The sequence below is a fragment of the Mustela nivalis genome, assembly GCF_964662115.1.
Source record: "Mustela nivalis genome assembly, chromosome: X".
NCBI classification, from domain to species: domain Eukaryota; kingdom Metazoa; phylum Chordata; class Mammalia; order Carnivora; family Mustelidae; genus Mustela; species Mustela nivalis.
Window position 1 is genome coordinate 14,451,019 of NC_139040.1, and position 26,994 is coordinate 14,478,012.

General features: G+C 49.1%; 1 protein-coding gene across 1 annotated transcript; it reads left to right on the top strand.

The window, feature by feature from the left end:
• The first annotated feature begins 18,596 nt into the window (after positions 1 to 18,596).
• Positions 18,597 to 22,186, top strand: GPR101 (G protein-coupled receptor 101). The gene is made up of 2 exons (XM_082716478.1): positions 18,597 to 18,645; positions 20,569 to 22,186. Exon 2 carries the CDS (start codon positions 20,638 to 20,640, stop codon positions 22,126 to 22,128), a length of 1,491 nt encoding a protein of 496 aa, XP_082572604.1. The 5' UTR covers positions 18,597 to 18,645; positions 20,569 to 20,637; the 3' UTR covers positions 22,129 to 22,186.
• The last annotated feature ends 4,808 nt before the right edge of the window (positions 22,187 to 26,994 follow it).

A 26,994-nucleotide genomic window follows, 5' to 3' on the forward strand; every position in this document is an offset into this window, starting at 1 on the left:
TTTGCCATGCAATCGGCAGAAGCTGCGTGGGGGTGGAAATCAATTTCTACTTCTGATCAAATACCGGGCTTTCTAACCAGCAGCGCCCACGCTCTACGGACACGCGGGCATCTTCCGGGCTTCCGAAGAGATGGGGCTGTGCCTGGGGCTGCAGATGACGTTTGAGTTCTGAACAGGCTGCGGAGAAATAAGCCCCCCTTTCTCCAAACGCATATGGTGGTGGGGGCGGCAGATGACAGCCGCTGGGGCGCCACCAGATGGGGGCTGGCAGGGACGCCGCCTGAAGGGACCCGCGGCGCCGCTGGGGTCAGGGCGCGGCGGTCACCTCGGCCGTGCTGTGTTGCAGCTTCTGCCAGTGGCAGGACACGGCGCCCTCGGGGGCGGCCTTAACCGAGCCCCGCGCCCGGGGAGCGCCCCGTCAAACGCACAGTTTTGTTAAAGAAATCAAAGCTTTGAAGCGCCCCCCTGGTCCGCGTTCTGGGCGCCCTGGGGGGTCCCAGAATACCCGGGAGTGGAGGGGGCAGTGGAGGCGGCACCGGCGGGTGCCGAGGACTTGGCGATCACCACCCTCTGTGGGTCTGGCGGGCTCGGGGCGCGGGCACCGGCGCAGTAACAGCGCCGGGCACCAGAGGGCGCCGAGCACACGGCGGGCCTGCGCCGCGAGCCGGGCAAGGTCCGGGAGTCGGGGGCCCGCGGGAGGGTGGGGACAGGAGCGCGACTTCCCGGGCCCTCCCAAACCGCCGCTCGTCGCCTGCACCGCCCCGTGCAGTCCTGCGCTTCTCCGGAACCGCGGATGAGATACTCTCTGCTGACAACCCAGCAAAACGCAAATGAAGGAGGGGGAAGCATCCCTACCACCTACGGAAGCTCAACCAAATGTCATTTTAAACTGCTGAGCAGGAGTCCTTGTCGTCAGACCCCATCCCGCCGCACCGCACAACCCCTCGGGCCTGGCTTTGTCCTGAGGGACGCCCCGCCTCAGAGGTGCAACGGCACCCCCACGGCAAGAAGCCTTTCTGTGTGGGACGCCACAGAACGGCCGCAAGGTCATCGAAATGACACCTGCCACTTGCCTTGGCTGCTGAGTACTCTCACATCGATCCTCTTACTCGATCCCCAAAAGAATCCCACAAGGCATTCTTAGCCCCACTTCACGGATGGGGAAACTGCGGCTCGCGGGGTCGTAGGAACCTGTCCAAGTTCACACAGAAACCATGTTCTTTTCGCTGCAGTCGAGGCCTCCCTGATGGGGAACACAGCTGTCCAAATGGCTGCTTCCACACTTCTTCAAGCCAGCAGGAAATATCAGAGCTAAAAGTATGCATATGAATTCATAAAACAATAACTCGGGCTCAAATCCCTTTTCACTTAGAAAAAAAAAAAAAAATCTAGACCTTCCTCTGGTGCCCTTTCAATGCTGTATCTCAGACGGGTGGAAGGAAACTTCCAGACTTGAGTTAGGAAGTAATCACACCCAGCAGGGGCCACAGTGGTCCCCAGACAGCTCGAGGCTTTTCTTGCAGACTCTCAGGCCTGGGCTCTTGGCAGCACTTGCAAGATCTGCCTTCAGCTGGTATGAGCTGCTGATGCCCGGGTCTTACCTCCGTCCATAAGCCTGTGCCCGCTCCTTCGCCCCTGTTAGCTCCGCCTGCCTCTGACCTCCCCGAAGCACTTATGTAGGAGTCCTCCTGTAGCACCTTGCTTATTGTCCACCTCCTGGCCTCAGATTCTCCCAGATGTGCACGTCTTCCCGGTGAGCTGGCGACAGGCAAGAGAGCAGAGGCCATGTTCACACCGGGCACATCGCAGCTCTCGGAGAGTTGTGAAACCGAATTACGACTGCATCTCTGCTCACAACATCTATCACTTCCCACCAATTAAACAAGGTGGCCCTGTTTGCTTTTTCTTCTGGTTTTTACATTTGTTTATTGGAAACAGTGAGGCCGCTGACAGTTATAGTTTATAAAAAGAAAACAGTAATTGTGAAAATGTGAATCATCTCCTTTGCACCATACAACATTCACGGTGCCCTCTCTTCTCGTTTGGGTCCCTGTTCTCTCTTCATCAAACTTTTGTTTAAATTCCAGTTAGTTAGCGTACAATGTAATCATTTCAGGTGTGCGGTGTAGTGATTCAACACATCAGCCGTGCTCATCACAAGTGCCCTCCTTAATCCCTGTCACCTGAGTCTCCCAGCCCCTCCCCCCACACCTGCCTTTTGGAGCCATGACTTGGTTCTCCACAGTAAAGAGTCTGTTTCTTGGTTTGCCTCTCTCTCTCTCTCTTTTGAACCTGTAATTTGATAACAGGTAGGCATCTATTCTATAGAAAGACAAATACAAATTATTAATAGGAAACACTGCTGTCCAGCAAATTCCCGTCTTCTCCAGCATTGGCTAGAATGTGTTTAGAGTAGAGTGTCCTGTAGCAATCAGATGTGCTGGGCTGGATATCTCTCCCTTTTCCCCATAATGTGGAACCCAAACTGGCTGTTCCTGGTAAGAAATGGAAAGATGAGCCGTGAGGGAGAGGAAGAAAGGATTGATGAAGGAACATGATGAAAAAGGCAGAACACTAGGGGGGATGTTGGAAATTGGAAAAGCATCAAGGCACTATGGATGTTACAAAGCCCGATAACTGAAGAGAAGGAGTGCTGTGGTCGTAATGCTTGTGTCTCCCCAAAATCCATATGTTGCAATCCTAAGCCCCAATGCGATGCTATTCGGAAGCAGGGCCTTTGGGAGGGGATTAGGTCATGAGGGTGATGCCCTCTCGGATGAGGTAAATGCCCTTATAAAAGAGACTCCCAAGAGCTCCCTCGCCCTTCTTGTCCTGTGGGGACACAATGAGAAAACAGTGGTTTATGAACCACGAAATGGGTTCTCTCCAGCCACCAAATCTGCCTTGATCTTGGATTTCCCTGCCTTCAGAACGATGAGAAATGCATGTCTACTGTTTAATGTCTCTTCTGTCCTAGCAGCCCAAACTGACTGAGACACAGAGGAAGGCCTAAAGAGTTGACACTTGCTAGACCCCCTGCGGAAACTCCAGAGTTTCTAGACCCACCCCCACTGCGCTGAGCTGCTGCCTCAGTCTGAACGTGAGCTCCTCAAGCTAGCTAAGGTGCTTTGGCTGAAAAGGACAGAGTCCCTCTCAGGATCCATTCAGAAAATGGTCCACTTCATGAATAACTGAATCCAGTTAATGATCCCCAATGGCTGTTAACATCACAAAGAGAGAGACGAGCAGACCCCATGCATCTCCTGATGGAAGCACATAACATCATGAAGCGTCAATCCGACTAGCAATTTACAAGAAAACACAAAGGACAGAGGAACAAATTAAAAGACATCACAGGGATGCAAAGGTAAGATCCAGACTCTGCGAAACTCTACAGGACAAATGATCTCATTTCCTTTTTTTTTTTTTAAGATTTTATTTATTTATTTATTTGACAGACAGAGATCACAAGGAGGCAGAGAGGCAGGCAGAGAGAGAGAGAGAGGGAGGGAAGCAGGCTCCCTGCTGAGCAGAGAACCCGATGTGGGACTCGATCCCAGGACCCGGAGATCATGACCTGAGCCGAAGGCAGCAGCTTAACCCACTGAGCCACCCAGGCGCCCATGATCTCATTTCTTTAACAGACCCACTGGAGAGAGAGGCTATGAGGAAACCTATAGATAAAAAAGCCTTAGGGACGCCTGGGTGGCTCAGTTGGTCGGACGACTGCCTTCTGCTCAGGTCATGATCCTGGAGTCCCGGGATCAAGTCCCTCATCGGGCTCCCTGCTCCATGGGGAGTCTGCTTCTCTCTCTGACCTTCTCCTCACTCATGCTCTCTCTCAAATAAATAGATAAAATCTTTTTTTAAAAAAAAGCTTAAATACACATCCATATCAAGCGATCACAGTTGAAGACCTTATTTCTCTCCTGATTCCAACAAACTGTGTAACTTGGAAAATCCTATGCCATCTAAGAGATAACTGGAAATTTTAGTACTCAGTGGATCGCCTGTGATATTAAAGAATTATTGTTGACTCTTTCACAAGTGGTAATGGCACTGTGTCTATGGTTGGTTTGTTGTTGTTTGGTTGGTTGGTTGGTTGTTTTTGAGAGGTTCCTGGGCTTAATTCAGAGACATATCCTGAACTATTCACAGATGAAATGGTATCAGAGGTTTGCTTCAAAATGTTCTGGGAGTGAATATACATATAATAGTGTTATTGATAATAGCCAAAAAGTGGAAACAACCCAGATGTCCATCAGCTCGTAAAAGGATAAACAAACTGTGGTCTATCCATATAGAATGGACTATTATCCCACACAAAAAAGTGTACAAGCTACTGATACATACAGCAGCCTCAAAACATTATGCTAAGCGTAAGAAGGTAGATGCCAAATCTGCATATCGTATGACTCCATTGATATGAAATGTCCGGAAAAGGCAAATCCATACAGAAAACAGATGAGCGGTTGCAGGGGGCTCAGGGTGGGAAAGAGAGTGCAGGGAAGCGAACACAAGGAACCTCTTTGGGATGATAAAAATGTTCTCCAGCTGCATGCGGTGATATCAGTACGACTCTGCAAATGTGCTAAAAGCCATTGAGTGTATTTTACGCTTAAAATGGGTAAATTTTATAGTTTGTAAATTACGCCTCAATAAAGCTGTTTTGCTTTCCGTGCTCCAGGGGATGGGAGAAGGGAGCGGGTGGGAATTAAATGAAACGAGACTGGCTATGATAATTGCTTAAGCTGGGTGGATGGGTCTATGGGGCTTATTAAGCTATTGTCTTTAATTTTGCATATGTTTGAGAATTCCCAGAATAAAAATAATTAAAAAGAGGAGAAACTTGGAAGTTGAAAGTCATCAGGAGCTAAAGCTTCTCTGGGGACCTGCTATCCCCACCATTTCATGTTCTCTCTCCTGGTGTCTCTTCTCTCCTGCCCATGCCCTTCTAACAACCGGCCCACCAAGCCTCTTGACATTCTCTAGTCCCAATCCCAGCGGGCGTTTTTTGCATGGCCTGGCTGACTTCCAAGGCCACTCTGAGCCCAAGCCCTTGGTGCCGGCCTAGGTGGGGACCACTCTTGGGTCAGGTGTCCCTTCCTGGTCCAAACATCCCATACCAAAACAAACAAACTAAACTAAAACAAAACATGCAATGATATGAGCCTAGTTCCCAGAGAAGGGGGGCCATGGAATAGGCTGTTTGGGCTAGAAGCAGACATTCAGCACAGCAGACACTAGCATGCTCCCTGTGGCTCCCATTCCTACTGCCTGTAGATTAGAACTCGAGCTGTTGCCTTTCTGGATGTGGCCCTGGCAGTCAAGTCTGAGACTCAGAGCATCGCCTGCAACAAGACTGAGCAAAAGCGATGGCAGGTACCCTGGTCTGGCACCGGAGAGCAAAGCTACAGGACAAGTCAAAGTCTTCTGAAGGGCCCATGGACCTAAATGCAGACCGAATACACTCGAAGAACTCCCAGCAACCTGGCCGGTTCTCCAGTTGTGCAAGCCTGGCACCCGTCCTCCGCTCCTTCACTCTGCTGACCAGCTCTCCAGCTTCTGTCCTGAAAGTCCTTGACCATAAAGATGATAAGAGAGGTCCAGGAAGAAAGAGAAAAAAAAAAACTTCTGGGCAGCCAAAACTCTCTCTGCCTACTTGCGGTGGGGCAAGGAAGGGATGGCGTGTGGTTCATTAGCAGCGGTTCGGCCCTGCCGCCTCTGAAGTGGTTATTATCCCATGAGCACACCTACAGCCACCCACAGAAACGGCATGTCGCCTTAGGCAGGGAAAGTGCTACATCGGAGCAAAAAAAAAGCTATTGAGCCTCCAAGGCCCATTGCCTTGTCCCACTTGAATACACCACAGGAAAAGTAGGACTCTCGTCCTGCCACAGTTACACTCCAGCTGCCACTCCAGCTCTTTGGCTGGGCCAATGCCAGGGGTAAATTCCAGATGCCAAGCAGATACCCAAGGCTGACACAATTAATTCCAATTAGCTGGCCCCTTTTTCTTCCGCCTGTTGGTTCCAAAGGAGCTTTTCTCTGATGGTGCTAGTCTAGCTCGAGTTCTCTCTCAGGCTCCCTATCTCGGGTAGAACTCCATCAACGTTCACCACGGAAGGTGCGGACGGCCTGGCCTCCAGCATGGACGGTGCGCTTTGCAATGGACCGGATGCTGGTACGTTAAGGCTGGATGTGTATGCACCTGACACCACGAGTGCCCTTTGCCCAGCACCTTCTCTGGATCCCGGCATTCCCCCGACCTTTCTCCACAGCACCATGGCACAGATGAGCACGCGCTCCCAAAAGAAACCATGCCATCTCCATCAAGAAATAAAATATCCGTGTGAGAGAGGTTCTGCCGAAAAGCTTTCCCTGTCCTCCTCCATTTCCTTGTCCTTAGGCTCACTTCTTTTTTAGGTCACTGGCTTTCCAAGTCTCCTCATTTCACCCATTAGTCCTTCACCCTCCTTGGAACGACCACGTTGCATCTGAACATACTTCCCTCTTCACCTTACTCTTCACTTGGCCATTTTCTTCACAGATTTTGACAGGTACAATAGAAAGCATGGATTCTTCTCCTCATTTGCCAACCACAGAAGCACTTCCCAGCCATTTCACACCTGCCAGCAAGCCTCCCACAAGAGAAGCCCCTTGACCTGAGGTGCTGTGAGAATGGGCCCACTTGGCCCTCATTCCCTCTCATTATTATTGGTAGAGCTTTGCACAACTTCTCAGCCTCAGAATTACTGTCCGAGGGGAAATGGCTCCTTCCAGATACAGACAAGGCTCTGGATCGATTCTGGTGGTTTGCTGATCACCCACACTGGTCATAACGTCTGAGCACAAGTAAGCTGCAAGGGAGGATCCCAAGTTCAGGAGCCATTTTCTAGAGCAGGGGTTAACCAAGGCTCCCTAGACTCCAAACCCAGTGGACTGCCTTCAAAGATCGTGAACCCTCGGGTGCCTGGGTGGCTCAGTGGGTTAAGCCGCTGCCTTCGGCTCAGGTCATGATCTCAGCATCCTGGGATCGAGTCCCGCATCGGGCTCGCTGCTCAGCGGGGAGCCTGCTTCCTCCTCTCTCTCTGCCTGCCTCTCTGCCTACTTGTGATCTCTCTCTATCAAATAAATAAATAAAATCTTTTAAAAAAATCGTGAACCCTCTACAGTTGGGTTCAGACTGGTGTGTGTAATGTGCGGGTGGAGATTTGGGTACGTGCATTTTTTTGTGGATAGGGCCCCGCTCTTATCAGCTTTTCAAAGGGGCCCCTGATCCAACAACAAAAAAAAAAGTTAAGAATCACTGTTCTCAGAGAAATAGTAAGCTTGGTCAGCAGTGTTCCTCAGACCATTGTGGAAAAGACTGGAAGGTCAGAGTCTAGGGCAGGGCCTGGTAGAACTGAGAATGGTGTTTTAGGACCCTTTTTCCTCCAGGGCCACATAGCCCAACCACAGCCAGAAATCCAGATGGAAATGCTGACACCAAGGTTCAGATACCGGAAGGATCCAAAACTCTTGCCCAAGGCTCAGTCTAACTCCTTACTCACAGACAAGGGTACACTTTAAAAAGGTGGTAATGCAAACCGTTATAGACCCTTGTCTTTCCTGTGGGTTGTCCCCTCAGGAAAAGGAGGAAAGTGAGCCCAAAGAAGGGAAATGGCATTCTAACTATCATACAGGGAAACTGTGGCTGAGACAGGCCAGAAGCCAGATTCTCTGACACCACAGATTGGCATGGAGCACCCATTGGTTTCATCTGTCCTCCTCTTGCACCCTGGGCCACTATGGAAGATGGAGGCCTATAATTAGTAACAGGTACTCATCAGGTCATTGCCAGAGAAACCTTTGGAAATGCTGATCCTGGAATAACCAAGGCCAGCATCCTGGTGGAACATGGAGAGCCAAAGAAATCCACACACTTCTTTACTTCATTCTAGCAAAGGGATCCCTGACCAAATGTGAGCATTAGTTAGGACAGGATTTGAAGAAGTTAAGTAAGTCAAGAACCTCAAAAGGCTGTAGATGAATTAGAAAACATCTAACTGAAACACCAGGGTAATATGTGGCAAAACAAACCTCATTCAGTTAAGCGTCTGCCTTCAGCTCAGGTCATGATCCCAGGGTCCTGGGATGGAGTCTGTAATCGGGCTCCTCGCTCAGCGGGGAGCCTGCTTCTCCCTCTGCCTGCTGCTCCCCCTGCTTGTGCATTCTCTCCCTCTCTCTCTCACACACACACACACACAAATAAATAAAATCTTTTTTAAAAATAAATAAAATAAGATACCAGAAACTTGGAAAGAGTGATCTTCTAGCAATAAGTAAGTAGCCATGTACTAGAGAGATGGGCAGTGTGAATAGAGCACCTTCTCTGAAGGTGGTTCAAGCAAAGGGAACAAAGACACTCTCCAAGAGTGGCAGGATAGAGGCAAACTAAAAATCAGGAGGGACCAAGGGAACTGGACAGAAACCCAGCAAAGTACCTGAAAACCAAAGCCAAGAGGCCCTCGAGGTAAGGGCTAGGAAGAAAGCCAGCAAGATCATCAGTGAGGACAACTGACAGGTAAGATAAAAGCCATGCTTGAGAAGCCAAGAAGTAAACAGATAATACCATAAGGATATCACTGGGACGTCTGCTCCCTAGCTTTCACTGGAAGTGTCCAAGTTCCTAGACTAGATAGTCGCAAATGCTACAGAGTGGGCTAGAAGTGCAGCCTTCACTAGAAGTCAGTGGGAAAGTGTCCCCATGAAACTAGGCCAGGAGGGACAACTTGGCTTCCTTGAGGGCCCCCATGACAAAGGCTGGCACGTTGACAACATGAGTTCCATTGATAAGGTAGGGTCCTAAAGAGGCCCCAGGGCACGAGCTGGGAAATACATAATTTTTATAACAACGAATGAGCTCAATGGCCAGGTGGACAACAGTTTACACAAGAGAAAGTCATGCCTGACCCGTCGATCTGAAATTTTCAAGAGTAAAAAGCATGACTATAAAAGGGCATATGAAAACAGAAGCTTTTAGATACAGTGCCAAATCTCCCAGGGACTGAGAACATGCTTGCATCATGGGTAAGCAATGGGCACAGGGACAGGAAACAGGGATAAACCCAACTTTCTCTAGGGAGAGCACTATGGCCTTCTCCCAAAGACTGGGGAAGATGTGACTTACTTGATTTACTCAAAAATCATGTGGAAGAAAGTCAGCCTAGTAAAAACTTCAGGTTTCCAGGCAACACCCAACCCTTCTGGGTAGTAACATGTTAAGCTCTTTAGATTAAACTGCAGGAAGATGCTGAGAGGCTGTGTGAGTGGGCTGGAAAGTAGCAGGTGAGCGTCAGTGGAGGCAAGTGCGACATAATGCACTGAGAAAAAGAATCCCATTAACCACTCAAAATAACACACGGAGCAATCAAGCCTCCTTTGTACAAATCCTGGGGACATCTGCATACGAAATGAAAGGTCCAATTTTGCTATTAGACCAATGGAGTGACATAGAGGTCATCTACTTAAACTCTTCCTTTGAGGAATGAGAATGTGGAGGCCCAGGACCACAGCCAGGACAAATACCAGAAGCACATCCACTGGACAAGAGTATTTAGTCTTTAAGCATCAGCTATCAGATCCAGATCATGGAAACAATGTGGCGTAATGGAAGAACATGGGTTTCTGAGCCACATGGAATCAGATCCCAGCTCCATTTCTAGGTGGGCACAAATTAAACAAGTCCCTCAATCTTTTGGAGTCTCGGTTACCTCGGCTGGAAGATGGGAATCATGCAAGGTTATTATGAGGATCAGAGACATTTTAAAAGTGCTCTCCAAAAGGATCTGAATAGGCATTTCTCTAGGAAAGATATATCAATGGCAGCACGCACATGAAAAGAGCATTAGGGAAATGCAAATCAAAACCGTGATGAGATACCACTTCCCATCCACTAGGATGGCCTGAATCAAAAAATGGGAATTAACAAGCGTTGGTGAGGACATGCAGAAATCACAACCCCAATACACTGCAGGTGGGCATGGAAAATGGTGTGGCTCTCGTGGAAAACAATCTGGCATATCCAGGACTAGACAGCATCACCGTATGACCCACTGATTCTACTCCACGGTATATACCCAAGAGAACAGGACAGTGTTCAGACAAAAACTTGTAGGTGAATGTTCACAGCAGCACTATTCACAAGAGCCCAAAGGTAGAAACAGTGCAAGTGTCCATCAACTAACGAACAGATGAGCAATGGTGGTCTATCCACAACATGAAATATTATTTGGTCATAAAAAAGGGATGATGGGCTGATACATATCACGACATGGATGAGTCTTGAAAACACTATGTTGAGTGAAAGAAGCCAGTCACAAAAGACTACCTACTATATAATCCCATTTACATGAAATGTCCAAAATAGATACATCTATAGAGACAAAAAGGAGATGAGTGTTTGCTTAAGGCTTAGAGGTATGAGTGGGGAGATCAGGGGCTATCAGCTGAAGGGTGTGGGGTTTCTTTCTGAGGTCATAAAATTATTCAGAAATGGACTGTGGTGATGGCTGCACGTATCTGTGAACATACTAAAATCGGTTGAATTGTACACTTTAAATGGGTGTATGTCAAGGGGATTATAATTCAATAAAGCTATATTTAAAAATTGAATGCTTTCTACAGATAGTGATATGTTGGTCAAGGCTTAATGTTAAATCTGGATCTCAGATGGGCACCTGGGTGGCTCAGTGGGTTAAAGCCTCTGCCTTCGGCTCAGGTCATGGTCCCAGAGTTCTGGGATTGAGCCCCTCGTTGGGCTCTCTGCTCAGCAGGGAGCCTGCTTCCCCCTCTCTCTCTGCCAGCTTCTCTGCCTACTTGTCATCTCTGTCAAATAAATAAATAAATAAAATCTTTTTTAAAAAAATTCTGGATCTCAGAGAAAAACATCCTAGTTTGCAGTGTTTGATGATTTGCATGGGGAAAATATTCCCTTGGCCCGTTTTGAGTGACCAGTGTAATATCCACGGGTGCACGGCTGGGACAAGATGTGTAGAAAGCACACCATGATAACAAATTGGTGCTGTACACATATAATGGACGTAAATAACCTTGAGATCACAGGTCATAGGAAAAGGTGATAAAAATAATTAGGAGGTGATGTGTTTTAAGTATTTATTACGTGTGTTTGAATGTAGTTCATTTAATGGGAGGTTTATTTAATTTCGCTTTTCATGAGCACTTGCAAAATTCCTGAAAACTTAACAGTCAGCTCTTACACACTGGTACGGACAGTCTCCAGGTACTTCATTGTAACCACTGAAGACTCCTTATGAAGAATTTCACAGAAGCATCTTCTAGAAAAGTGCCACCTTTTTCCTTCATATGGGCAAAAACTCAAAAACATATATGGCATTACAATTTGGCTTGAAGAGGTTGATTTTTTTTCCCCCTCCAAGGCTGATACCTGAGCATGGCAGCTATATTTTCCCAAATGCAGAAACATAATCCTAGTTTCTGTAGCCTCCATTTTGAGGCATTTTGGCCACATTGCTACAACCCACAGGCAACGTGAACTGTTCAAGGAAGGCATCTGAAAACACGAGGATTGCCTTTCTCTGGTCAACCCACTGGCTCCCGAGCTCTCCTCTGATTCTTAACTGTCATTGAGCTCCGTGTTTGTACTGTTTGATGAAGCCAAACTTCCAAATGTCTTAATTCAGTGAGAAACAAACTCTAAATCAACCTCTGAAAACTCCGCAAACCCTGACATTGAACGCAGAGTCAGGAGGCTTGAAGTGTTTGGTGCTCTGAATATTCACTACTAATTAGCAATGGGTCAGTTCTAACACCCAAGCCCCCCACTCAAGGAATACATGTTGTTGAATGGGGTAGGCCTGCCCAGGGCTCCTGGCCCTGGATACTGGACCAAGGTCACATTGTGAACCTTCCTGAGCCTTTGGGCAAGTTGACTTAGCGTGGTTCCAAAGACCAGAGGGTTTCCTGCTCTGGGAGGGACAGCGAGTGAAGCAGCCACTAGGGAGTGAGCTCTGACCTTTTCCACATGCTACTGGCATGACTTTCAGCAAATTATTTAGCTTCTTTGAACCTCAGTCTCCTCATCTATAAGATAAGGAATATTGGCAACACCCATCTCATAAGACTATTAGGAAATTAGATGAGATAAGGTGTATAAAGTTCCTTGCACATCAGTGATACGTTTTAAAAACTGCTTAGAATAAGGAAGCAAGGGGCGTCTGGGTGGCTCAGTTGGTTAGGCCACTGTCTTCAGCTCAGGTCATGATCCTGGAGTCCAGGGATCGAGTCCTGCATCAGGCTCCCTGCTCAGCAAAGAGTCTGCTTCTCCCACTGACCCTCCCCCATCTCATGCTCTCTCTCTCTCTCATTCTCTCTCTCAAATAAATAAATATTTTTTTAAAAAGAATAAGGAAGCAAAATCTTGTAGCAGTCAAGCATCCACATTGTAAAGTCAGACTCTGCCCTAAATCAAATTTTAGCCTTGCCTGTTCCTGAGTGACCCTGAGGAAGTCATGGCTCCTTTCTAAGGCTTTGGTTCCCCCACATATTAAATGGAGCTGATGGCAGCACCTGTGTCCCAGAGTTCATTAGATGAGCTCGGAGAGGTGAAGTGCTAGGTACACTTTGGAAGCCCTCACTAATGCTGGAGGTGGGATCCTGGGGACACAAACCACTGGCCTTGGGGTTTTCTTTCCCAGGAGCTCTTTTGTATTTACAGTTTTATTCAGGTATGATAGAAGTAGATTAAACCACACATATCCAAAGAGTACCACCTGATGAGTTCTGACATAGGTATGTACCCATGAAACCATCAACCATCGCCACCATGAGGATAATGAATATTTTCCTTCCTTCCCCCATCCCAAAGCAATCCCTGACTGGCTTTATGTCACCTTTGATTAGTTTGCATTTCTGAAACATGATGTCAATGGAATCATGCGGGATGTACTTTTCTATGTGTGGTTTCTTTCACTCAGCATAATTATTTTGACATTCATCCATGTTCTCATATCTATATCAACAATTTGTTCTCTTTTCACTGAATGGTATTCCAATGTGTGACGATACCATTTGCCTGTTGGTAGACATTAGAACTGTTTCCAGTTTTTAATCTATTGCAAATAAAGGAGCTATAAACATTCATGTACAGCATTGCATAGGCAAATGTTCTCATTTATTTTAGGAGTGGAAATGCTGGGTCATATGGTAGGTGTATGTTTAGCATTTTTTTTTTAACCAAACCACTTTTACATTCCAAAAGCAATGCATGAAAGTTATAGTTTCTCCAAATCCTCACCAACTATATGGAGAAGCAAGCATTATAATTTGCTGTGGTACGGTTTCCTTCATGTCCCTTCTGGGTGAATTTTGTTGAGGTTCTTCGATCTGAGGGTTTATCATTTTATTACCTTTTACAAAGTTTTGGCCATTATGTCTTCATATAATATTTCTGTCTCCCTAACTCCTTTGGGGACTTCAGTTATACCCCAAGTTGTCCCATAGCTCACTGCTGCTTTGCTCATTTCTCTCTTTTTTCTCTCAGTTTCATTTTGGACAGTTTCTATTGCTATGTCTTCAAGTTCACTAACGTTTCCTTCTGCAGCATCTTACACATGAATAATGTCACCCAGTGTATTCTTTGTCTCTAGAAGTAAGATTTGAGTCTGTTTTCTCTCTTCTGTGTCTCTCCTTAACATGTCTATGCTCTCCTCTACCTTCTTGAACATATGAAATATATTTTTTAATCATTTTAATGTCTTTGTCTACCAATCCTATGTTCTGTGTCTGTTTCTATTTAAGGAGTTTTCTTCTCATTAGGGGTCATATTTTCCTGTTTCACGTACCTCATAATGTTTTATTGGATTTTAGACTTTGCAAATGTCTTATTGGGTGTTAGATAATTTTTGTACTCCTTTAAATCTTTTTGGACCTTGCTCTGTTGTGGTACAGATAGTTGGGAAGTGTTCAATCCTTTCAAAGCTTGGTTTTAAGCTTTGCTGTGTGGATCAGAACCAACTTTGGACTAAGGTTAATTTGGCTGCACCACTAAGGCAATCTTCTGAGTACTCAGTCTGATGCCTTGTATGTTATGAAGTGTCCTCTCTTTTGGGAAACTGGACTATTCCCAACCATGTGTGAGCTCTAGAAATCACTCTACTTATTCCTTTTGAGTCATTCTTTCCCCAGCCACAGGTAGTTTTCTCACAACATGTGCTGATCTGTATTTGGTCAAAAATGTGAGAGGTGCCTTTTATAGATCCCTGGAGTACATGCTCACTCTCTCTCTCTCTCTCTCTCTCTCATTCTCTCTCTCTCTCTCTTAGAAGGTCCTCTCTAGTATATCACCTGGTAAAATCTAGCCACCCTCACTTCCCTGAATTCTAAACTATAGGCAGATTTTCAGGTTCAGCCTGGGTTCCCCATCTGGAAACCCCTTCTATGCAGCGAACTGGGCTTACCTCATTCATTTCTCTTTTCCTGAGGATTACCGTCTGTACCTTTTGTTTCCCGGTGTGTGACAATCATTATTTCATAGATTTTGTCCACTTTTTCAGTTGTTTGAGTTGGAAGGGTAAATCTAAGCCTTGTTATTCCTTCATGGCCAGAAGCAGAAGTCCAGATTTCAGTTTTTAAATATTTAAGTTGGACTGGTTGGAGGGATTTTTTAATAACACCCTGATAGAAAGTAGCTGGAATCAAAAGTCAGAAACTGACAAGATCGTTAGAGATTATCTAACACTCCCCTCCCTTCATTGGGTGGATTAACAAAACTGAGAACAGAGAGGGGAGGGATCTTCTCATAGTCACACAGCAAGTTAGCCACAGAACTAGGACTAGAAATCAGGTCTCCTGCTCTTCATTTCTAACCCATCCAATTATTTTCTGCCAATATTCTCTTTCAAACCATTTGATTTGGATAGACATAGCTTTGAAATCCAGACCTTCTGTCCCGCCCAAGCCCGCAGAGTGGATAATATTAGCTCACACCCAGATGGTACTTAATTTCCTTTGAATTTTGCAAACACAACCCTTAGGGTTGGCCTCAAGTGAATCCCAGAGTAGCTGCTAATACGGAAAAACTTAAAACACCCCCATGGGTAGGCACTCCAGAACAAAACCATAAATTACTCTCCACTGACTTGTTATAAACTCGCAAAGCAAGAAGGAGTGTGTCTCAGAATTTAGATTAACTAGTTTAGTCATTTCACCACCTATGGGAGCCATGTATCCCACTAAGAGAAGCCATTATCACCGCACGTGCATTTGTCTTCCCACAATTCTGGCCATTCACCTGGATTCCAAATGTTTTTCTAAGCTGGATCCCTGGGAGTCATTCTGTTTTGCCTCTTGAGCCTTCCAAGAAGCAATCTAGGAAATGTCCCTATGTGGGAGTCAGGTAGAAGAGGTTGTTACCTCCAGCACCAACACGTACTTGCTGTGTGGCCTTGGGTAAGTTATTTAACCTCTCTGTAAGGATGGGGATGGTACTATCATACATTGATTCTAAAGTACTTTTTTTATTTTTATTTTTTTTTTTTTTTACATTTTAGCATCTTCGAAATCAAGAGGTATATTGCTACAATTACATTTGCAGCTTTTCTCCCCCTTAATGATATATGATAACTTGGATTCTAAAAATACTGTATTAACCTCTAACTTGCAGAGTTTCCTCAAGGATTAAAGAGGATGAAGCAAACATGGGCTTGGTGCATGATAGGCCCTCAAGGACTCTTGCACCTCCCTGGTTAGCAGAACCAATACCTGGGTTGGGTCGTGGGCCTGTGATTTCCCTCACGCAGCAGCTGGTACATCCATCAGGGAAGTCCAATGAGGTGACCAGGTCTGGGAAGACCAGGCTGGCATGCTGCTGGCTGTTGCTGTGCGTCACTGTCACCAGGCCCTAGAGCCCTTTCTTCTAGTAGCTTCTTGCTCCCTAGCCCTGCCTCATTAATAGCATTATCCCAAGCTTACTTCTGCTGCCACAGAAACGTGAAGGTAGGGAAAAAGACTAGGTGACTTCTTGCGCCATCACCCCCAAACTCTCCCTGTCTCATCCCAAAGAACCTCTCCAGAATCTAGGAAGCTTGTTAGCTGAAGGGCTCTTCCAAGGCCATCAGAATCAGAGCCTGCAGGGCCTGAAGCCAAATCCACATTCTCCAAGGCCCCCCACATACCTCCAGTTGGGATGCTGATACTCGAATGCCTTTGAAATTCAAGGACACCAACTCTGTTCATGCCTGGAAGAAATAAGAGGAAACAGGCACCTGAGGATTTATAACCCTTCAATATCTCCCTGCACACACACACACAAAAGTGACTTTCATTTCTTTCCCAGAGCTTCCTTGGCTTTCTTGCTGTCCCCTATAGGCAGACTGGCCTCCACCAGGGCTCCTCCTCGCCCCTCATCCTGCTTATCACCCAGGGTGCAGCTCCAGGCCCCACGTCCCTGCCATTCCGAGGCACCCACCTTTAATATGTACCTTGAGGTCGGCGCCCTGTCCCTGATGAGTCCTGACAGTCCAGGGAACTCTTGGGACCACACTGGAAAGGAGGAAAGGGCATGATAAAATGAACTGGCCTTGGTCTCCAGCCACTTGTCACAGCCTGACTGCCTCCCAAGTAATTCTAAAAGACCAGAGTCTGGGAGAACTGTCACTTGACAGTGCGTTCCACCCCGGATTCTGCACCATGGCCAGCATGAAGCTAGAAATTAATAACTGTGAGCGATTATCATGGAAACTGTCTCCAGGAAAAACGACCAGGTTTACACCATCCAACCTTGGGAAGATAAAATCAGGCCTAGCAGGGGAAAAAAAAAAGACAAATGATCTACAGCAAATGTAGGACTTAAAATCCAAAGAGCGTCCTGGAGATTGATCAGACACCTGCCTCATCTCCTTGTCCGAGAGGCATGGGATGCAAGAGTAGGGGGCATCTCTCTCTAGCCCATCAACGGACTCAGAATCTTGTGCTCATTCTAGACCCTCTCCAACAACTCCTGCCCTTCTTTCTCAGCTCTGCCACTTTTGCCTTTCCATGGGTTTCTCTGTTCAGCCGCCTCTGTGTGACCTGTCAAGACCCAACTTGTCCCCTGCCACAGCCTCCTTTCTGCTCTTTGTCCATTCAATGCCTCATTCTCCCCCACCTCTGCCCTGTTTCTTAGAAGACCCTGGAAAAACAGAAATCTCATCACATCACCCTGCACAGAAACCATCAATGAACCATAATGGCAAAATATTTATCATTGCTAAGGCTGAATGGTGGGAACATGGGGTTAATCTTATGACTCTTATGACACTTGTGTAAGTTTGAAGTTGTTCATAATAAAACAAATCCTCACCAGCCCTCCAGGGATCTCAGGGTACATTCCAAAGTCCCCAGGCTGGCATTCAAGGCCCCTCAGGACCTGCCCCTGCCCCTTCCCCATTTGTCTTGGCACCCGGCTCTCTCCCGCCGTCAGATCTCTGCCCGTGCCTCCTTCTTGCAGAACACGTTTTCCCTTAGTTCCTACCTAAAAACATTTCCTCAGCCCTTGGAAACCAGATGCAAATGACTCCTGAACTGGGATATGGGATACCTTCCCAAGCCTGGCCCTCCTTTTTTATTTGGGGAAAGAAGGGGACAGCCTGTGTCCTGGTGTCTGCCCAGGCAAGGATACAGAGCAAACACTCTGTATGTTTGGGATACACCAGAAGTCTTGGTTAATAAAACTAATGCAGCATTTACTTGAACTTGGGCAAGTTGGGTACTCTCTTAGCTTTGGCTTCTGTCTCTATAAAATGAGACTTAACAGCTTAACCCAGTATCACAGTACCTGGTGGGGTGGGGTGGGGTGGGGGACGGACTTATAGACAGACTTCCGTCAAATAATATAGTGGACGATTAAGCAGTTTCTCTTTGACCAAATGCTCCCAAAACCCACAGGAAAGGAACTACTGTTTAGTCCTTGCTGGGAGCTAGAGAAAACTGCAAAATTGGGGACCTCAAAGTCACGATTCCTCTCTGGGGCCCGGGGTGGTTCTTACTTTAGGGGAGTGGACGTGAGGGGGCGGGGGTCTTCAAACGTCGTGGCCCAACGCTCGGACCCAGGTTTCTGCTCCTCTTTGGAAGAACTGTGCAGGTCTGTGGCTGGGGCCTGGCTGAAATCCGGGGGCCAGGAAGGCACAGGTTTGCAGGAAAATCCGTCCTGGTGACAATCCCCCATTCTGTGAGGTGCCGGCGAGTTCAGGCCGCCCCGGTCGGGGCCGCGGGCTGAGAAGACCGGAACGGGGTCCGCGGCAGCGCCCCCCCCCCCGCACCCCGCACCCCGCACCCGCGGGCCCCGCTCCTCCCGGCGCCCGCGGCCTCGTGCGTCACCGGCGCGGGCGGGGGCCGAGGGGAGGGGGACGCCGCAAGGTGAGGGCCCCGCGCCGCCTTAAGACGCCGCGCGCCCCCGCCGCCGCTCAGAGCTTGCAGCGCTGCGCGCGGGCCGGACGTGCGGGCTCAGGCGCCCCGCTCCCACCGCGCCCCGCGCCCCGCGAGCTCCCCGCCGCCGGCGCCTCGGGAGGCAGCCCGGACGAGCGCGGCGAGTCCCCGAAAGAGCGGCACGCAGCTCCCGCGGCGCGACGCCTCCGCCAGCAACAGGTAAGCGGCCCGGCTCGGCTGCCGGCGCCGCGGCCCCGGCGCCCACCTGGCCCCGCGCTCGAGCGCCGCGGACGCCCGGTCCGCCGCGGCCCGACGGCAGCCGCTCCGGCCGGCGCCGAGCCCCCGTGCGCCCCGCTCGCCTGGCTGCAGCCCTCGCCGGGGGCCTCGCGCTTCTCCCGCGCGGTCCCCCGCTCTCCCCTCTGCTCCCCATCCTCTCTGTCTTAGTCTCTCTTCGACTCTCCTGTCTCCGTCTCTCCCTGCCTCTCGTTCCCTTGCTGTCTCTCATTCGTGGTCTCCACTCGTCTCCCTATCATTTTCTCTGCCCCTCCGGGCGGCTCTCACCCTATCTCTGTCTCTCCTTCTCTTTCTGTCTCTCCGGGACTCTTTTCTTCCTCTCTCTGTCCCTCTCATTCTCTCCCTCTGTCTGCCTCCCGGTGTCTCCCGCTCTGCCTCTCTCAGACTCTCCCACCAGCCCGGCACCCCTGCCTCGAGTCCTGCTCGCCCCGAGCTCTCCCTCCCCAGCCGCGCCGCTGAGAGAGATAGAGAGATAGCGGGCGGGCTGGAGGCTACGGGTAGGGGTCGCAGGAGGCCTCCTCCCTGCACCCAGCGGCGGCCGCGCCGCTGAGAAACTAGGGGACTGATCCGCCGGAGCCCGAGGGAGCCGGGGCGGCAGCCGGTTTGCCTGGCCAAACAGCCAGCCCAGAGACAGAGATCGGAGATCGAGATCCGGGCAGAGAAAAACCGAGGTGAGGGCTCGTCGGGGACAAACGGGGGGACACTGAGATGCACACGCACTAAAAACAGACGAAGGAAGTGTTCCGCGAGAGTCCCAGGGACAGAGGAAGAGACAGAGAACCCAGCTGTCAAAGTGCACGCGCCGGCAGAGACAGGGACAACCAGGAGAGACAGCCGTAGACCTTCCGAGGCCACGCCGAGAGACAGGCAGACCGCGGTCAAGAGGAAACTTAGCGCGCGGAGAGACAGAACCCGCGGGGAGACGCGCGGGGGACACGGGGAGACGCGGCAGCGACAGCCTCGGGGAGACACGGGGAACCGACAGGGACACGCAGGCGGCGTGGGATACTGGGGACCCCAGAGATTGTCAGGGAGCTAAGCTGAGAGAGACCGGGAGAGACGACGCCGCGTGGGGAGAAGACGGGGGAGCGCACGCCCTAGCGAGCGACACAGACCGTGACAGGCAGAGACACGGAGAGAGACGCGAGCGCATCAGCACGAGACGGAGGGAGAGACGGGGAGACGGGCGGAGAGAGACGCGCGCACACAGCTGCCGAGAAAGTGCGCAGGCGAAGAGTAACGGGGCGGGGGTCGTGCGAGGGGGTCCTGAGTCCGAGAAATTGGCTGAGACCTGGAGGGACAGACGGGAGTGACACAGAGACAGGCTGGAGAGAGAACGACAGAGTGACGGAGAACGACTGCGCGCACGTGCTAGCGAGACGCTGGGAAGGAGAGACAGAAGCCAGAGTGAGAGACGCGGAGAGTCGGAGCAAACCGGTGAGACACCGCCACAGACCCCCAAGAGACACAGGACAAGTGCGTTAGTGCGGGACACTGAGGAGAGCGCGCGCGACACGTAAACAGGTAGAGACCGCGCGCGCGCATGCGCCGGCGCCAGAGATCGCTGGAGAGACGCAGAGACCATGTGGGAGAGACGCGGCGCGCGCAAGCCCGCGGGAGCGGCGGGTGGGGGGACCCGGAGACCATGAAAGAGCGGGGCGGAGGGACCGGGAAAGGAAGAGGAGGTGCAGAGAAACTGCCCTTCCCGTGGCCAGAAGTGGCTGTGGAAGGCGCAGTGGGGGCCGGTGCCCCGGGGAGGAGGTCCCCGCCCCCCCCTCCCCGAAGCGGCCCCTTCCCCCGCCACGGCGGGGGTGACTGACCCGGCCCGGGTGTTTCTTTCGTCCCCAGCACAGGCACTGACTGCGGTGCGGTGCGTGGTCCGAGGAGCGCCCCTGCGGCCGCCCGCCCTCCGTCACCATGACGTCCACCTGCCCCAACAGCACACGCGAGAGCAACAGCAGCCACACGTGCGTGCCCCTTTCCAAAATGCCCATCAGCCTGGCTCACGGCATCATCCGCTCGAGCGTGCTGCTCATCTTCCTCACCGCCTCCTTCGTGGGCAACATCGTCCTGGCGCTGGTGCTGCAGCGCAAGCCGCAGCTGCTGCAGGTCACCAACCGCTTCATCTTTAACCTCCTCGTCACTGACCTGCTGCAGATTTCGCTCGTGGCCCCCTGGGTGGTGGCCACCTCTGTGCCCCTCTTCTGGCCCCTCAACAGCCACTTCTGCACCGCCCTCGTGAGCCTCACTCACCTGTTTGCCTTTGCCAGTGTCAACACCATCGTGGTGGTGTCAGTGGATCGCTACCTGTCCATCATCCACCCTCTCTCCTACCCCTCCAAGATGACCCCGCGCCGGGGGTACATGCTCCTCTACGGCACCTGGATCGTGGCCATCCTGCAGAGCACACCCCCTCTCTACGGTTGGGGCCAGGCTGCCTTTGACCAGCGCAACGCTCTCTGCTCCATGATCTGGGGGGCCAGCCCCAGCTACACCGCTCTCAGCGTGGTGTCCTTCATCGTCATCCCACTGGCTGTCATGATCGCCTGCTACTCCGTGGTGTTCGGCGCGGCCCGGCGGCAGCACGCTCTGCTGTACAACGCCAAGAGCCGCAGTCTGGAGGTGCGAGCCAAGGACCGTGTGGAGAAGGAGGATGAGGAGGGAGAGAGGAAGGATGCATCCTCGGGCCAGCACGGAGGTGAGGTCAGTGTCCAGGAGGGCGGCGCGGAGGCGGAGGATGGGAGCGTGGAGAGCGGCGCAGGTGATGCGGAGGCCAAGGACAGCAAAGAGGTCGGAGAAAGCAGCTGGGGGGCCGGGGAAGGCAGCGTGGAGGGCGAGGAAGATGGCTCACCGGCCGGCGGCGTGACGGCAGACAAGGGCCGCAGGGAAGAAGGCCAGTGCAACATTGACCTGGGTGAGGATGACATGGAGTTTGGTGAGGAAGACATCAATTTCAGCGAGGATGACATCGAGGCTGTGAACATCCCAGAAAGTCTCCCACCCAGTCGTCGAAACAGCGCCAGCGACCCCCCTCTGCCCAGGTGCTACCAGTGCAAAGCAGCGAAAGTGATCTTCCTCATCATTTTCTCCTACGTGCTGTCTCTGGGGCCCTACTGCTTCCTAGCGGTCCTGGCCGTGTGGGTGGATGTCGAAACCAAGGTGCCCCAGTGGGTGATCACCATAATAATCTGGCTTTTCTTCCTGCAGTGCTGCATCCACCCCTACATCTATGGCTACATGCACAAGACCATCAAGAAGGAGATCCAGGATATGCTGAAGAAGGTCTTCCGCAAGGAAAAGCCCCCAAAGGAAGACAGCCACCCAGACCTGCCGGGAACAGAAGCCGGCACAGAGGGTGGGACCGAAGGCAAGACTGTCCCTTCTCATGATTCTGCCATCTTGCCTTGAAGCTAGCTCAAAGGTAAAGCCTGAACCCTGCGCCGTGCAGAAACAGGAGCAGCTTTGTTTTTCGTGGACTGCCCCCCCATCCCAGTAATGCCAACCCACGCCATTTCAGGCAAAGGCCTTGCACACCTCCTTCTCACCGCAAGATAGATAAACAGATGGAAGAGGTAGGAACTGGAGTTTTCCCTTAGAAATGTGCCTGCAACACATGGACTTGAGGATTCTGACTGAAATTACACCCCCCCCCAAATTATTAGGCTCGAAATTTCTTAAAGCAAAAAGGGCTATCCACTTTGGACCTGTGTCTGTCTCCCCAGAGCTACAGCGTTGTTGGCTTCTGCTCTGAGGAAAGAGGAAGATGATGCCTGTGAACTTAAGGACTTTTAGGCCCTCAGGTCAAGAGATTATGGGTAAGGGCTACGGCCCGTGTTCAACCGAAAGAAAAGCAGCGGACCAAATCATTCACGGAGCCCAAGAAGCAGAACCCGACTGACTGACCAATGAGTCAAGTTCTAAACTGAAGAGACCACAGTCTGGTGTAAAGACTATTATGGGAAAAAAAGAGACTATTATGGAAACTAAGGCAAAAGGCATCATGTAGTTAAAATACCAAGAGGGTTTCTAGATCCTCGAAAGGGATCCAGAAAAGCAGAAGAGGATATTAGGGCATGTTTGGAATGGGAAGGTAGACCAAGGGAAAAGTTCGAGAAATAACACACATCCATGAGGCTGGGGCTGGGACCAGGTCATTCCATGCAAATGGAAAATTGTCAGTTGACACTAAAACTATTTTCTGTCTCCTATTCGAGTAATAGTGAGACAGAAAGCATGCCACCATTTTACAATTTTCCCTTTGTGATTGAATTGGGATGCTCATAAGAATCCTCCAAATAGGCCTTTTTGGTCAAACAGTATTTCCAGAAAAAAAAAGAAAGGTGAGCGGGAGTGGCCAAGTTTACAAAACTCACACTGCCAATCGAGAGTGATGTGCCCATTAGAAATCTCTTTTGTGTCCACAGGATCATAGACGAGACACATGACCTCCACGTGGCGAGAGAATAAGGCAGGCTAAACATTTTCCTTCCTGTGGCTCTCCCTAAAGCCTTTAAGCTCCCTGCAGATGTGGAAGAGAAATACAGGAGAGTCAGAAATAGAGACGGTGGTTTCACAATGCCGGGCAAGCATCTGACCTATTTCAAACAATCCTAAACGAAAGCGTTCAGGTCACACATATCCTAAGTATCGCTACCCAAATACGTTGCTTTGGGAAAGACTTTACAAAGCCTAAATTATCCCCAGGGTTAACACAGAGGAAGGTTCTTGCACATCTCAAACCCTGAAATCATTTTGGGTGATGAGCTTCTCAAGTGGGAGAGGTAAACAGCAGTGTGTGCGGGCTATGAATAAGTCTGCGTGGAAACTTGGGATCGCCACGTTCAGAATTTAGGGAAGGAGATGGGTATAGATGCAGACAGTCCTGAGCTGGCCTGTTGACTCCGTGTGTCCGTGAAAATCGTGTCAATTCCACCCTCCCTACACTGTGTGATAACTCAGACAAGACATGTGGGCTGCAGTTTCTCCTTGCACTGTCATTTATTTTTCTACTAAAGTGTATAAAGCGAATTAATAGTCATAAATTTATTATACCAATTTATTGCCAAACTCTTGTAGTGACCTGTCCTCAAAGGATACCTGGGTGGAGAAATGGCCCGTGTGTCCAGGCCTCTTTTGGAGGGAGGGGTATCACCTTGAAGGTCTGTCGTGGTCATAACAGTTCCAAGTGGCAAGATCCTGTCCTTTGAGTAGAAATGCTTACCTGGGTAGGAATCAGGATTTCAAACACATGTGTCTCCAAATATTTTGTTGAAACTGAACTTCTTGTTTTATTTTTTAAAGCTCAACCCCTTCAGAGTGTATCAGAGAAAATTGTTTGCCAAAATCCCAAATCAAAATGGAACCAGAACCTGTCTGAGTGTGGTAAGTTCACCTAACAGCACACACAACATTCTCCGGGGTACCACGACTCACCAATTTCCTTTATAAAAATTTCCTCTTTTCCCTGTTTTAGTCATTGTCTGTTCTTACAGCAAATTGGATTTTTCAAAGGTGAAAACCTTTTGAAAATAGGAGACTGGGAAAGAGGACCTTTGAATTAAGAGCAGTCTGCTTTGCTGACATTTTCTGCTTAATGAACAATAGGGCCTCTAGTTAGCTCAAGATAGCAAGTGCTTCAAATTTTGTGCTATTTTGAATAAAACACTATCAACTTAATGAGGTTTTACTGCACATACTGTTTTGTCATTTAAAAATCTGAAAGCACACAAAAAAGTCATCATTAGCCTCACAGAGCCTCATGCGCAATAGATTTCCCTAAATGTTTTTAAAGGATGTGTTCTTTTGCCAAGGCCACTTCATATGTGCAGTAAAAATCCCATTAAAATCCAGGGGCCAGACAAACCAGACTTTGAAATGATGTGATTTCCAATTTAATGATTTCCTTATTTAAAAATAATAAAGCATCTAGTTTGCCAAGGAGTCGCAGGTGCTTTCACTGAGACACAATTTCAAAAAGCTTGGAAGTCAGTAATAAGGAGCGAGCCTTGGGCTTCTATGGCTTCTGTGATTCGAGGGTCCATCTTCTCGAAGACACCACAAACAGCAGCTCCCTGCCTACCTCTTGCCATCAGGCCCCCTGCCCCACCTGTCTCACAACCCCTCCCCTTGTCCCACTGGTCTGTCCCCTGTCCCCTCCCCGCCCCCTCCCACACCCAGAGCTGACAGATCCAAAGGAGCCTGGGGGCCCATGGAAGCAGGGAAGGAGAGAAGTGAAAGGTAGGAGTGACAGAAGGGTATTTTTCTGTCTCCTCCCCAATTCCAACCCAATTTAGAGATGACGGGATATCAACCTCAAATTTCTTATCCAAATAGCACCCAATACAACCCATCTTTGGGGACATATTCAATCCTATAGATACTGTTCACCAATTGCAGCGGAAAAAAAAAAAAACACTAAAAAAACTTTTACCTATAAAATTATAAGGTGCCTAACATTGCCTTATTTTATACATAATTAGCCAATTAAGCTAAATAGTTACTTCACAAGACTTTTTTCCTACTACCTTGAAGAATAATTTACAAAATTAAATTAGGCGTTCTTTCTCAGACTTTGCCAAAATGCTCTTAAAAATGTCTGAAATACACCATTTGGAAGGGAAGAATTATGCATCATCTGGTAATTGGAACTTTCCAAAATAAAACCCTCAGAGGTTGTTGGGATGAAACACAGAGAATAACAATTTAAACTACTGGACTGCTTCTTTCTCCCACAACTGCCCTCCCCCATGTTCTGAGGAAAAGAAAAAAAAAAGCGTTTGCCCCTGATAATGTTTTTTTTTGCTGTGTTTCTCTTTAAGACAAACCCCATGCTGTCAGGAGAGGCTTCTCTAAGCAAAATGTCTTTTCCTTCTAGAGCAGACAAAAGATTAAACGAACAGTTGGCTGCCAGCCAGTTACCAAGATAAGGAGAGAAAATCTGGTCAGTCATGGCTTTTAACCCTCTAGCTCTTTAGTTCTGTCCTTCTTGTCTTCTGTGGGCTGGACAGGTGCTCTTGACCCCCCTCGGAGCCCCTCCCACCTCAGGCAGGAGGAGACGGAAGCAGCGAGCTGCAGACCACAGACCATAGCCTAAAACTCAAAAAGAAAAGTAGCCCTGGTCGTAAATTCTTTCCAGTTACTTACAAACGGTCTCTTCCTCTATGGCAAATGCCCAGCTTGCTCTCAGCAGTCTTCTGCTAAAAGCAACAAGATAGGCTGGAGGGAGAAGTAGGAAAGCTACAATCCACAGAACTTGACCACTGATTGCCACTTCGCTGGCAAGCAAGTTCACTGCTCTTTGGTAAGTAGAATGAGAATCCTCAAGGTAAATGAAGGTTGCCAGTAGGAGTCGAATTTTCCCATCATTGTTCTTAGATCTCAAAGTACACATAACAAGAGGAAACCATGTAATTTCTACACTCATGAGAGGCTTGCCATATTTGAGGACTCATTACCGGATCTCCCTTGTTCCAACCGGCAGACGAAAACAAGATTGGTTTTAGTTTGGTGCTTTAAGGTTGAGTGGATCCCCCCCACCCCCGCTTCATCTGTTCCAACTTTAATGTTAAAAAAAATTGATATTTTGGTCTATTTCAGTGGTGTATTCCTTTCTGTGGTAGTTCTAAATGTAAGCTGTACCTGTATATAAAACACCAGTGTTCTTGGAGATACGGTGCTAGATATTAGAGTGTATGTGTTTGTAGATAGGGTCATCCTCAACAATGGGTAATTCGTACATGTAAAGTTAATACAATGCATGCCGAATTTTACGTGTGACCCACACCTTGGTCAGCTTCTGAAGTAGAACATAGTACATTCGTTTTTCAAATTTCATTTTTTTTTAAAGTGTATACTACAGGCTGTAAAAGATGGCTCCAAGGTGGGGGCGGCAGGTACAGGTGCCTTTCATTCCGTAAATCCCTGGTGATCTCTGACAGGGAAGAACTTATTCTGGGACAACTGATCATTAGTGTGAATTAATCATCTTGGCTGAAGCCCTCGCTGGCAGTTCTCCACCACATGCTTGGCACTGGTTTACCTGTTGTCCATTAGGCGAATGTACAAAGAGCACAGACCCCAGGAGAGGCTATTGGAGTCCTGTTGGCAGGATTAAAAAAAAAAAAAAAAAAAAAAAACACCATGCTCTCAAGACCCAACCAGTAGGTGACAGGACATGCATTTAGCAGATCTATATTGTGCCCATCCCTCCCCTCTTAGAACATCACCCAGACCCAGAAAAAGGCTGTTCTGGATTTTTCCTTTGATCATCTGCCT

Coding starts and splice junctions, on each gene's coding strand:
- GPR101 (XM_082716478.1), top strand. CDS start 20,638: ATGACGTCCACCTGCCCCAACAGCACACGCGAGAGCAACAGCAGCCAC.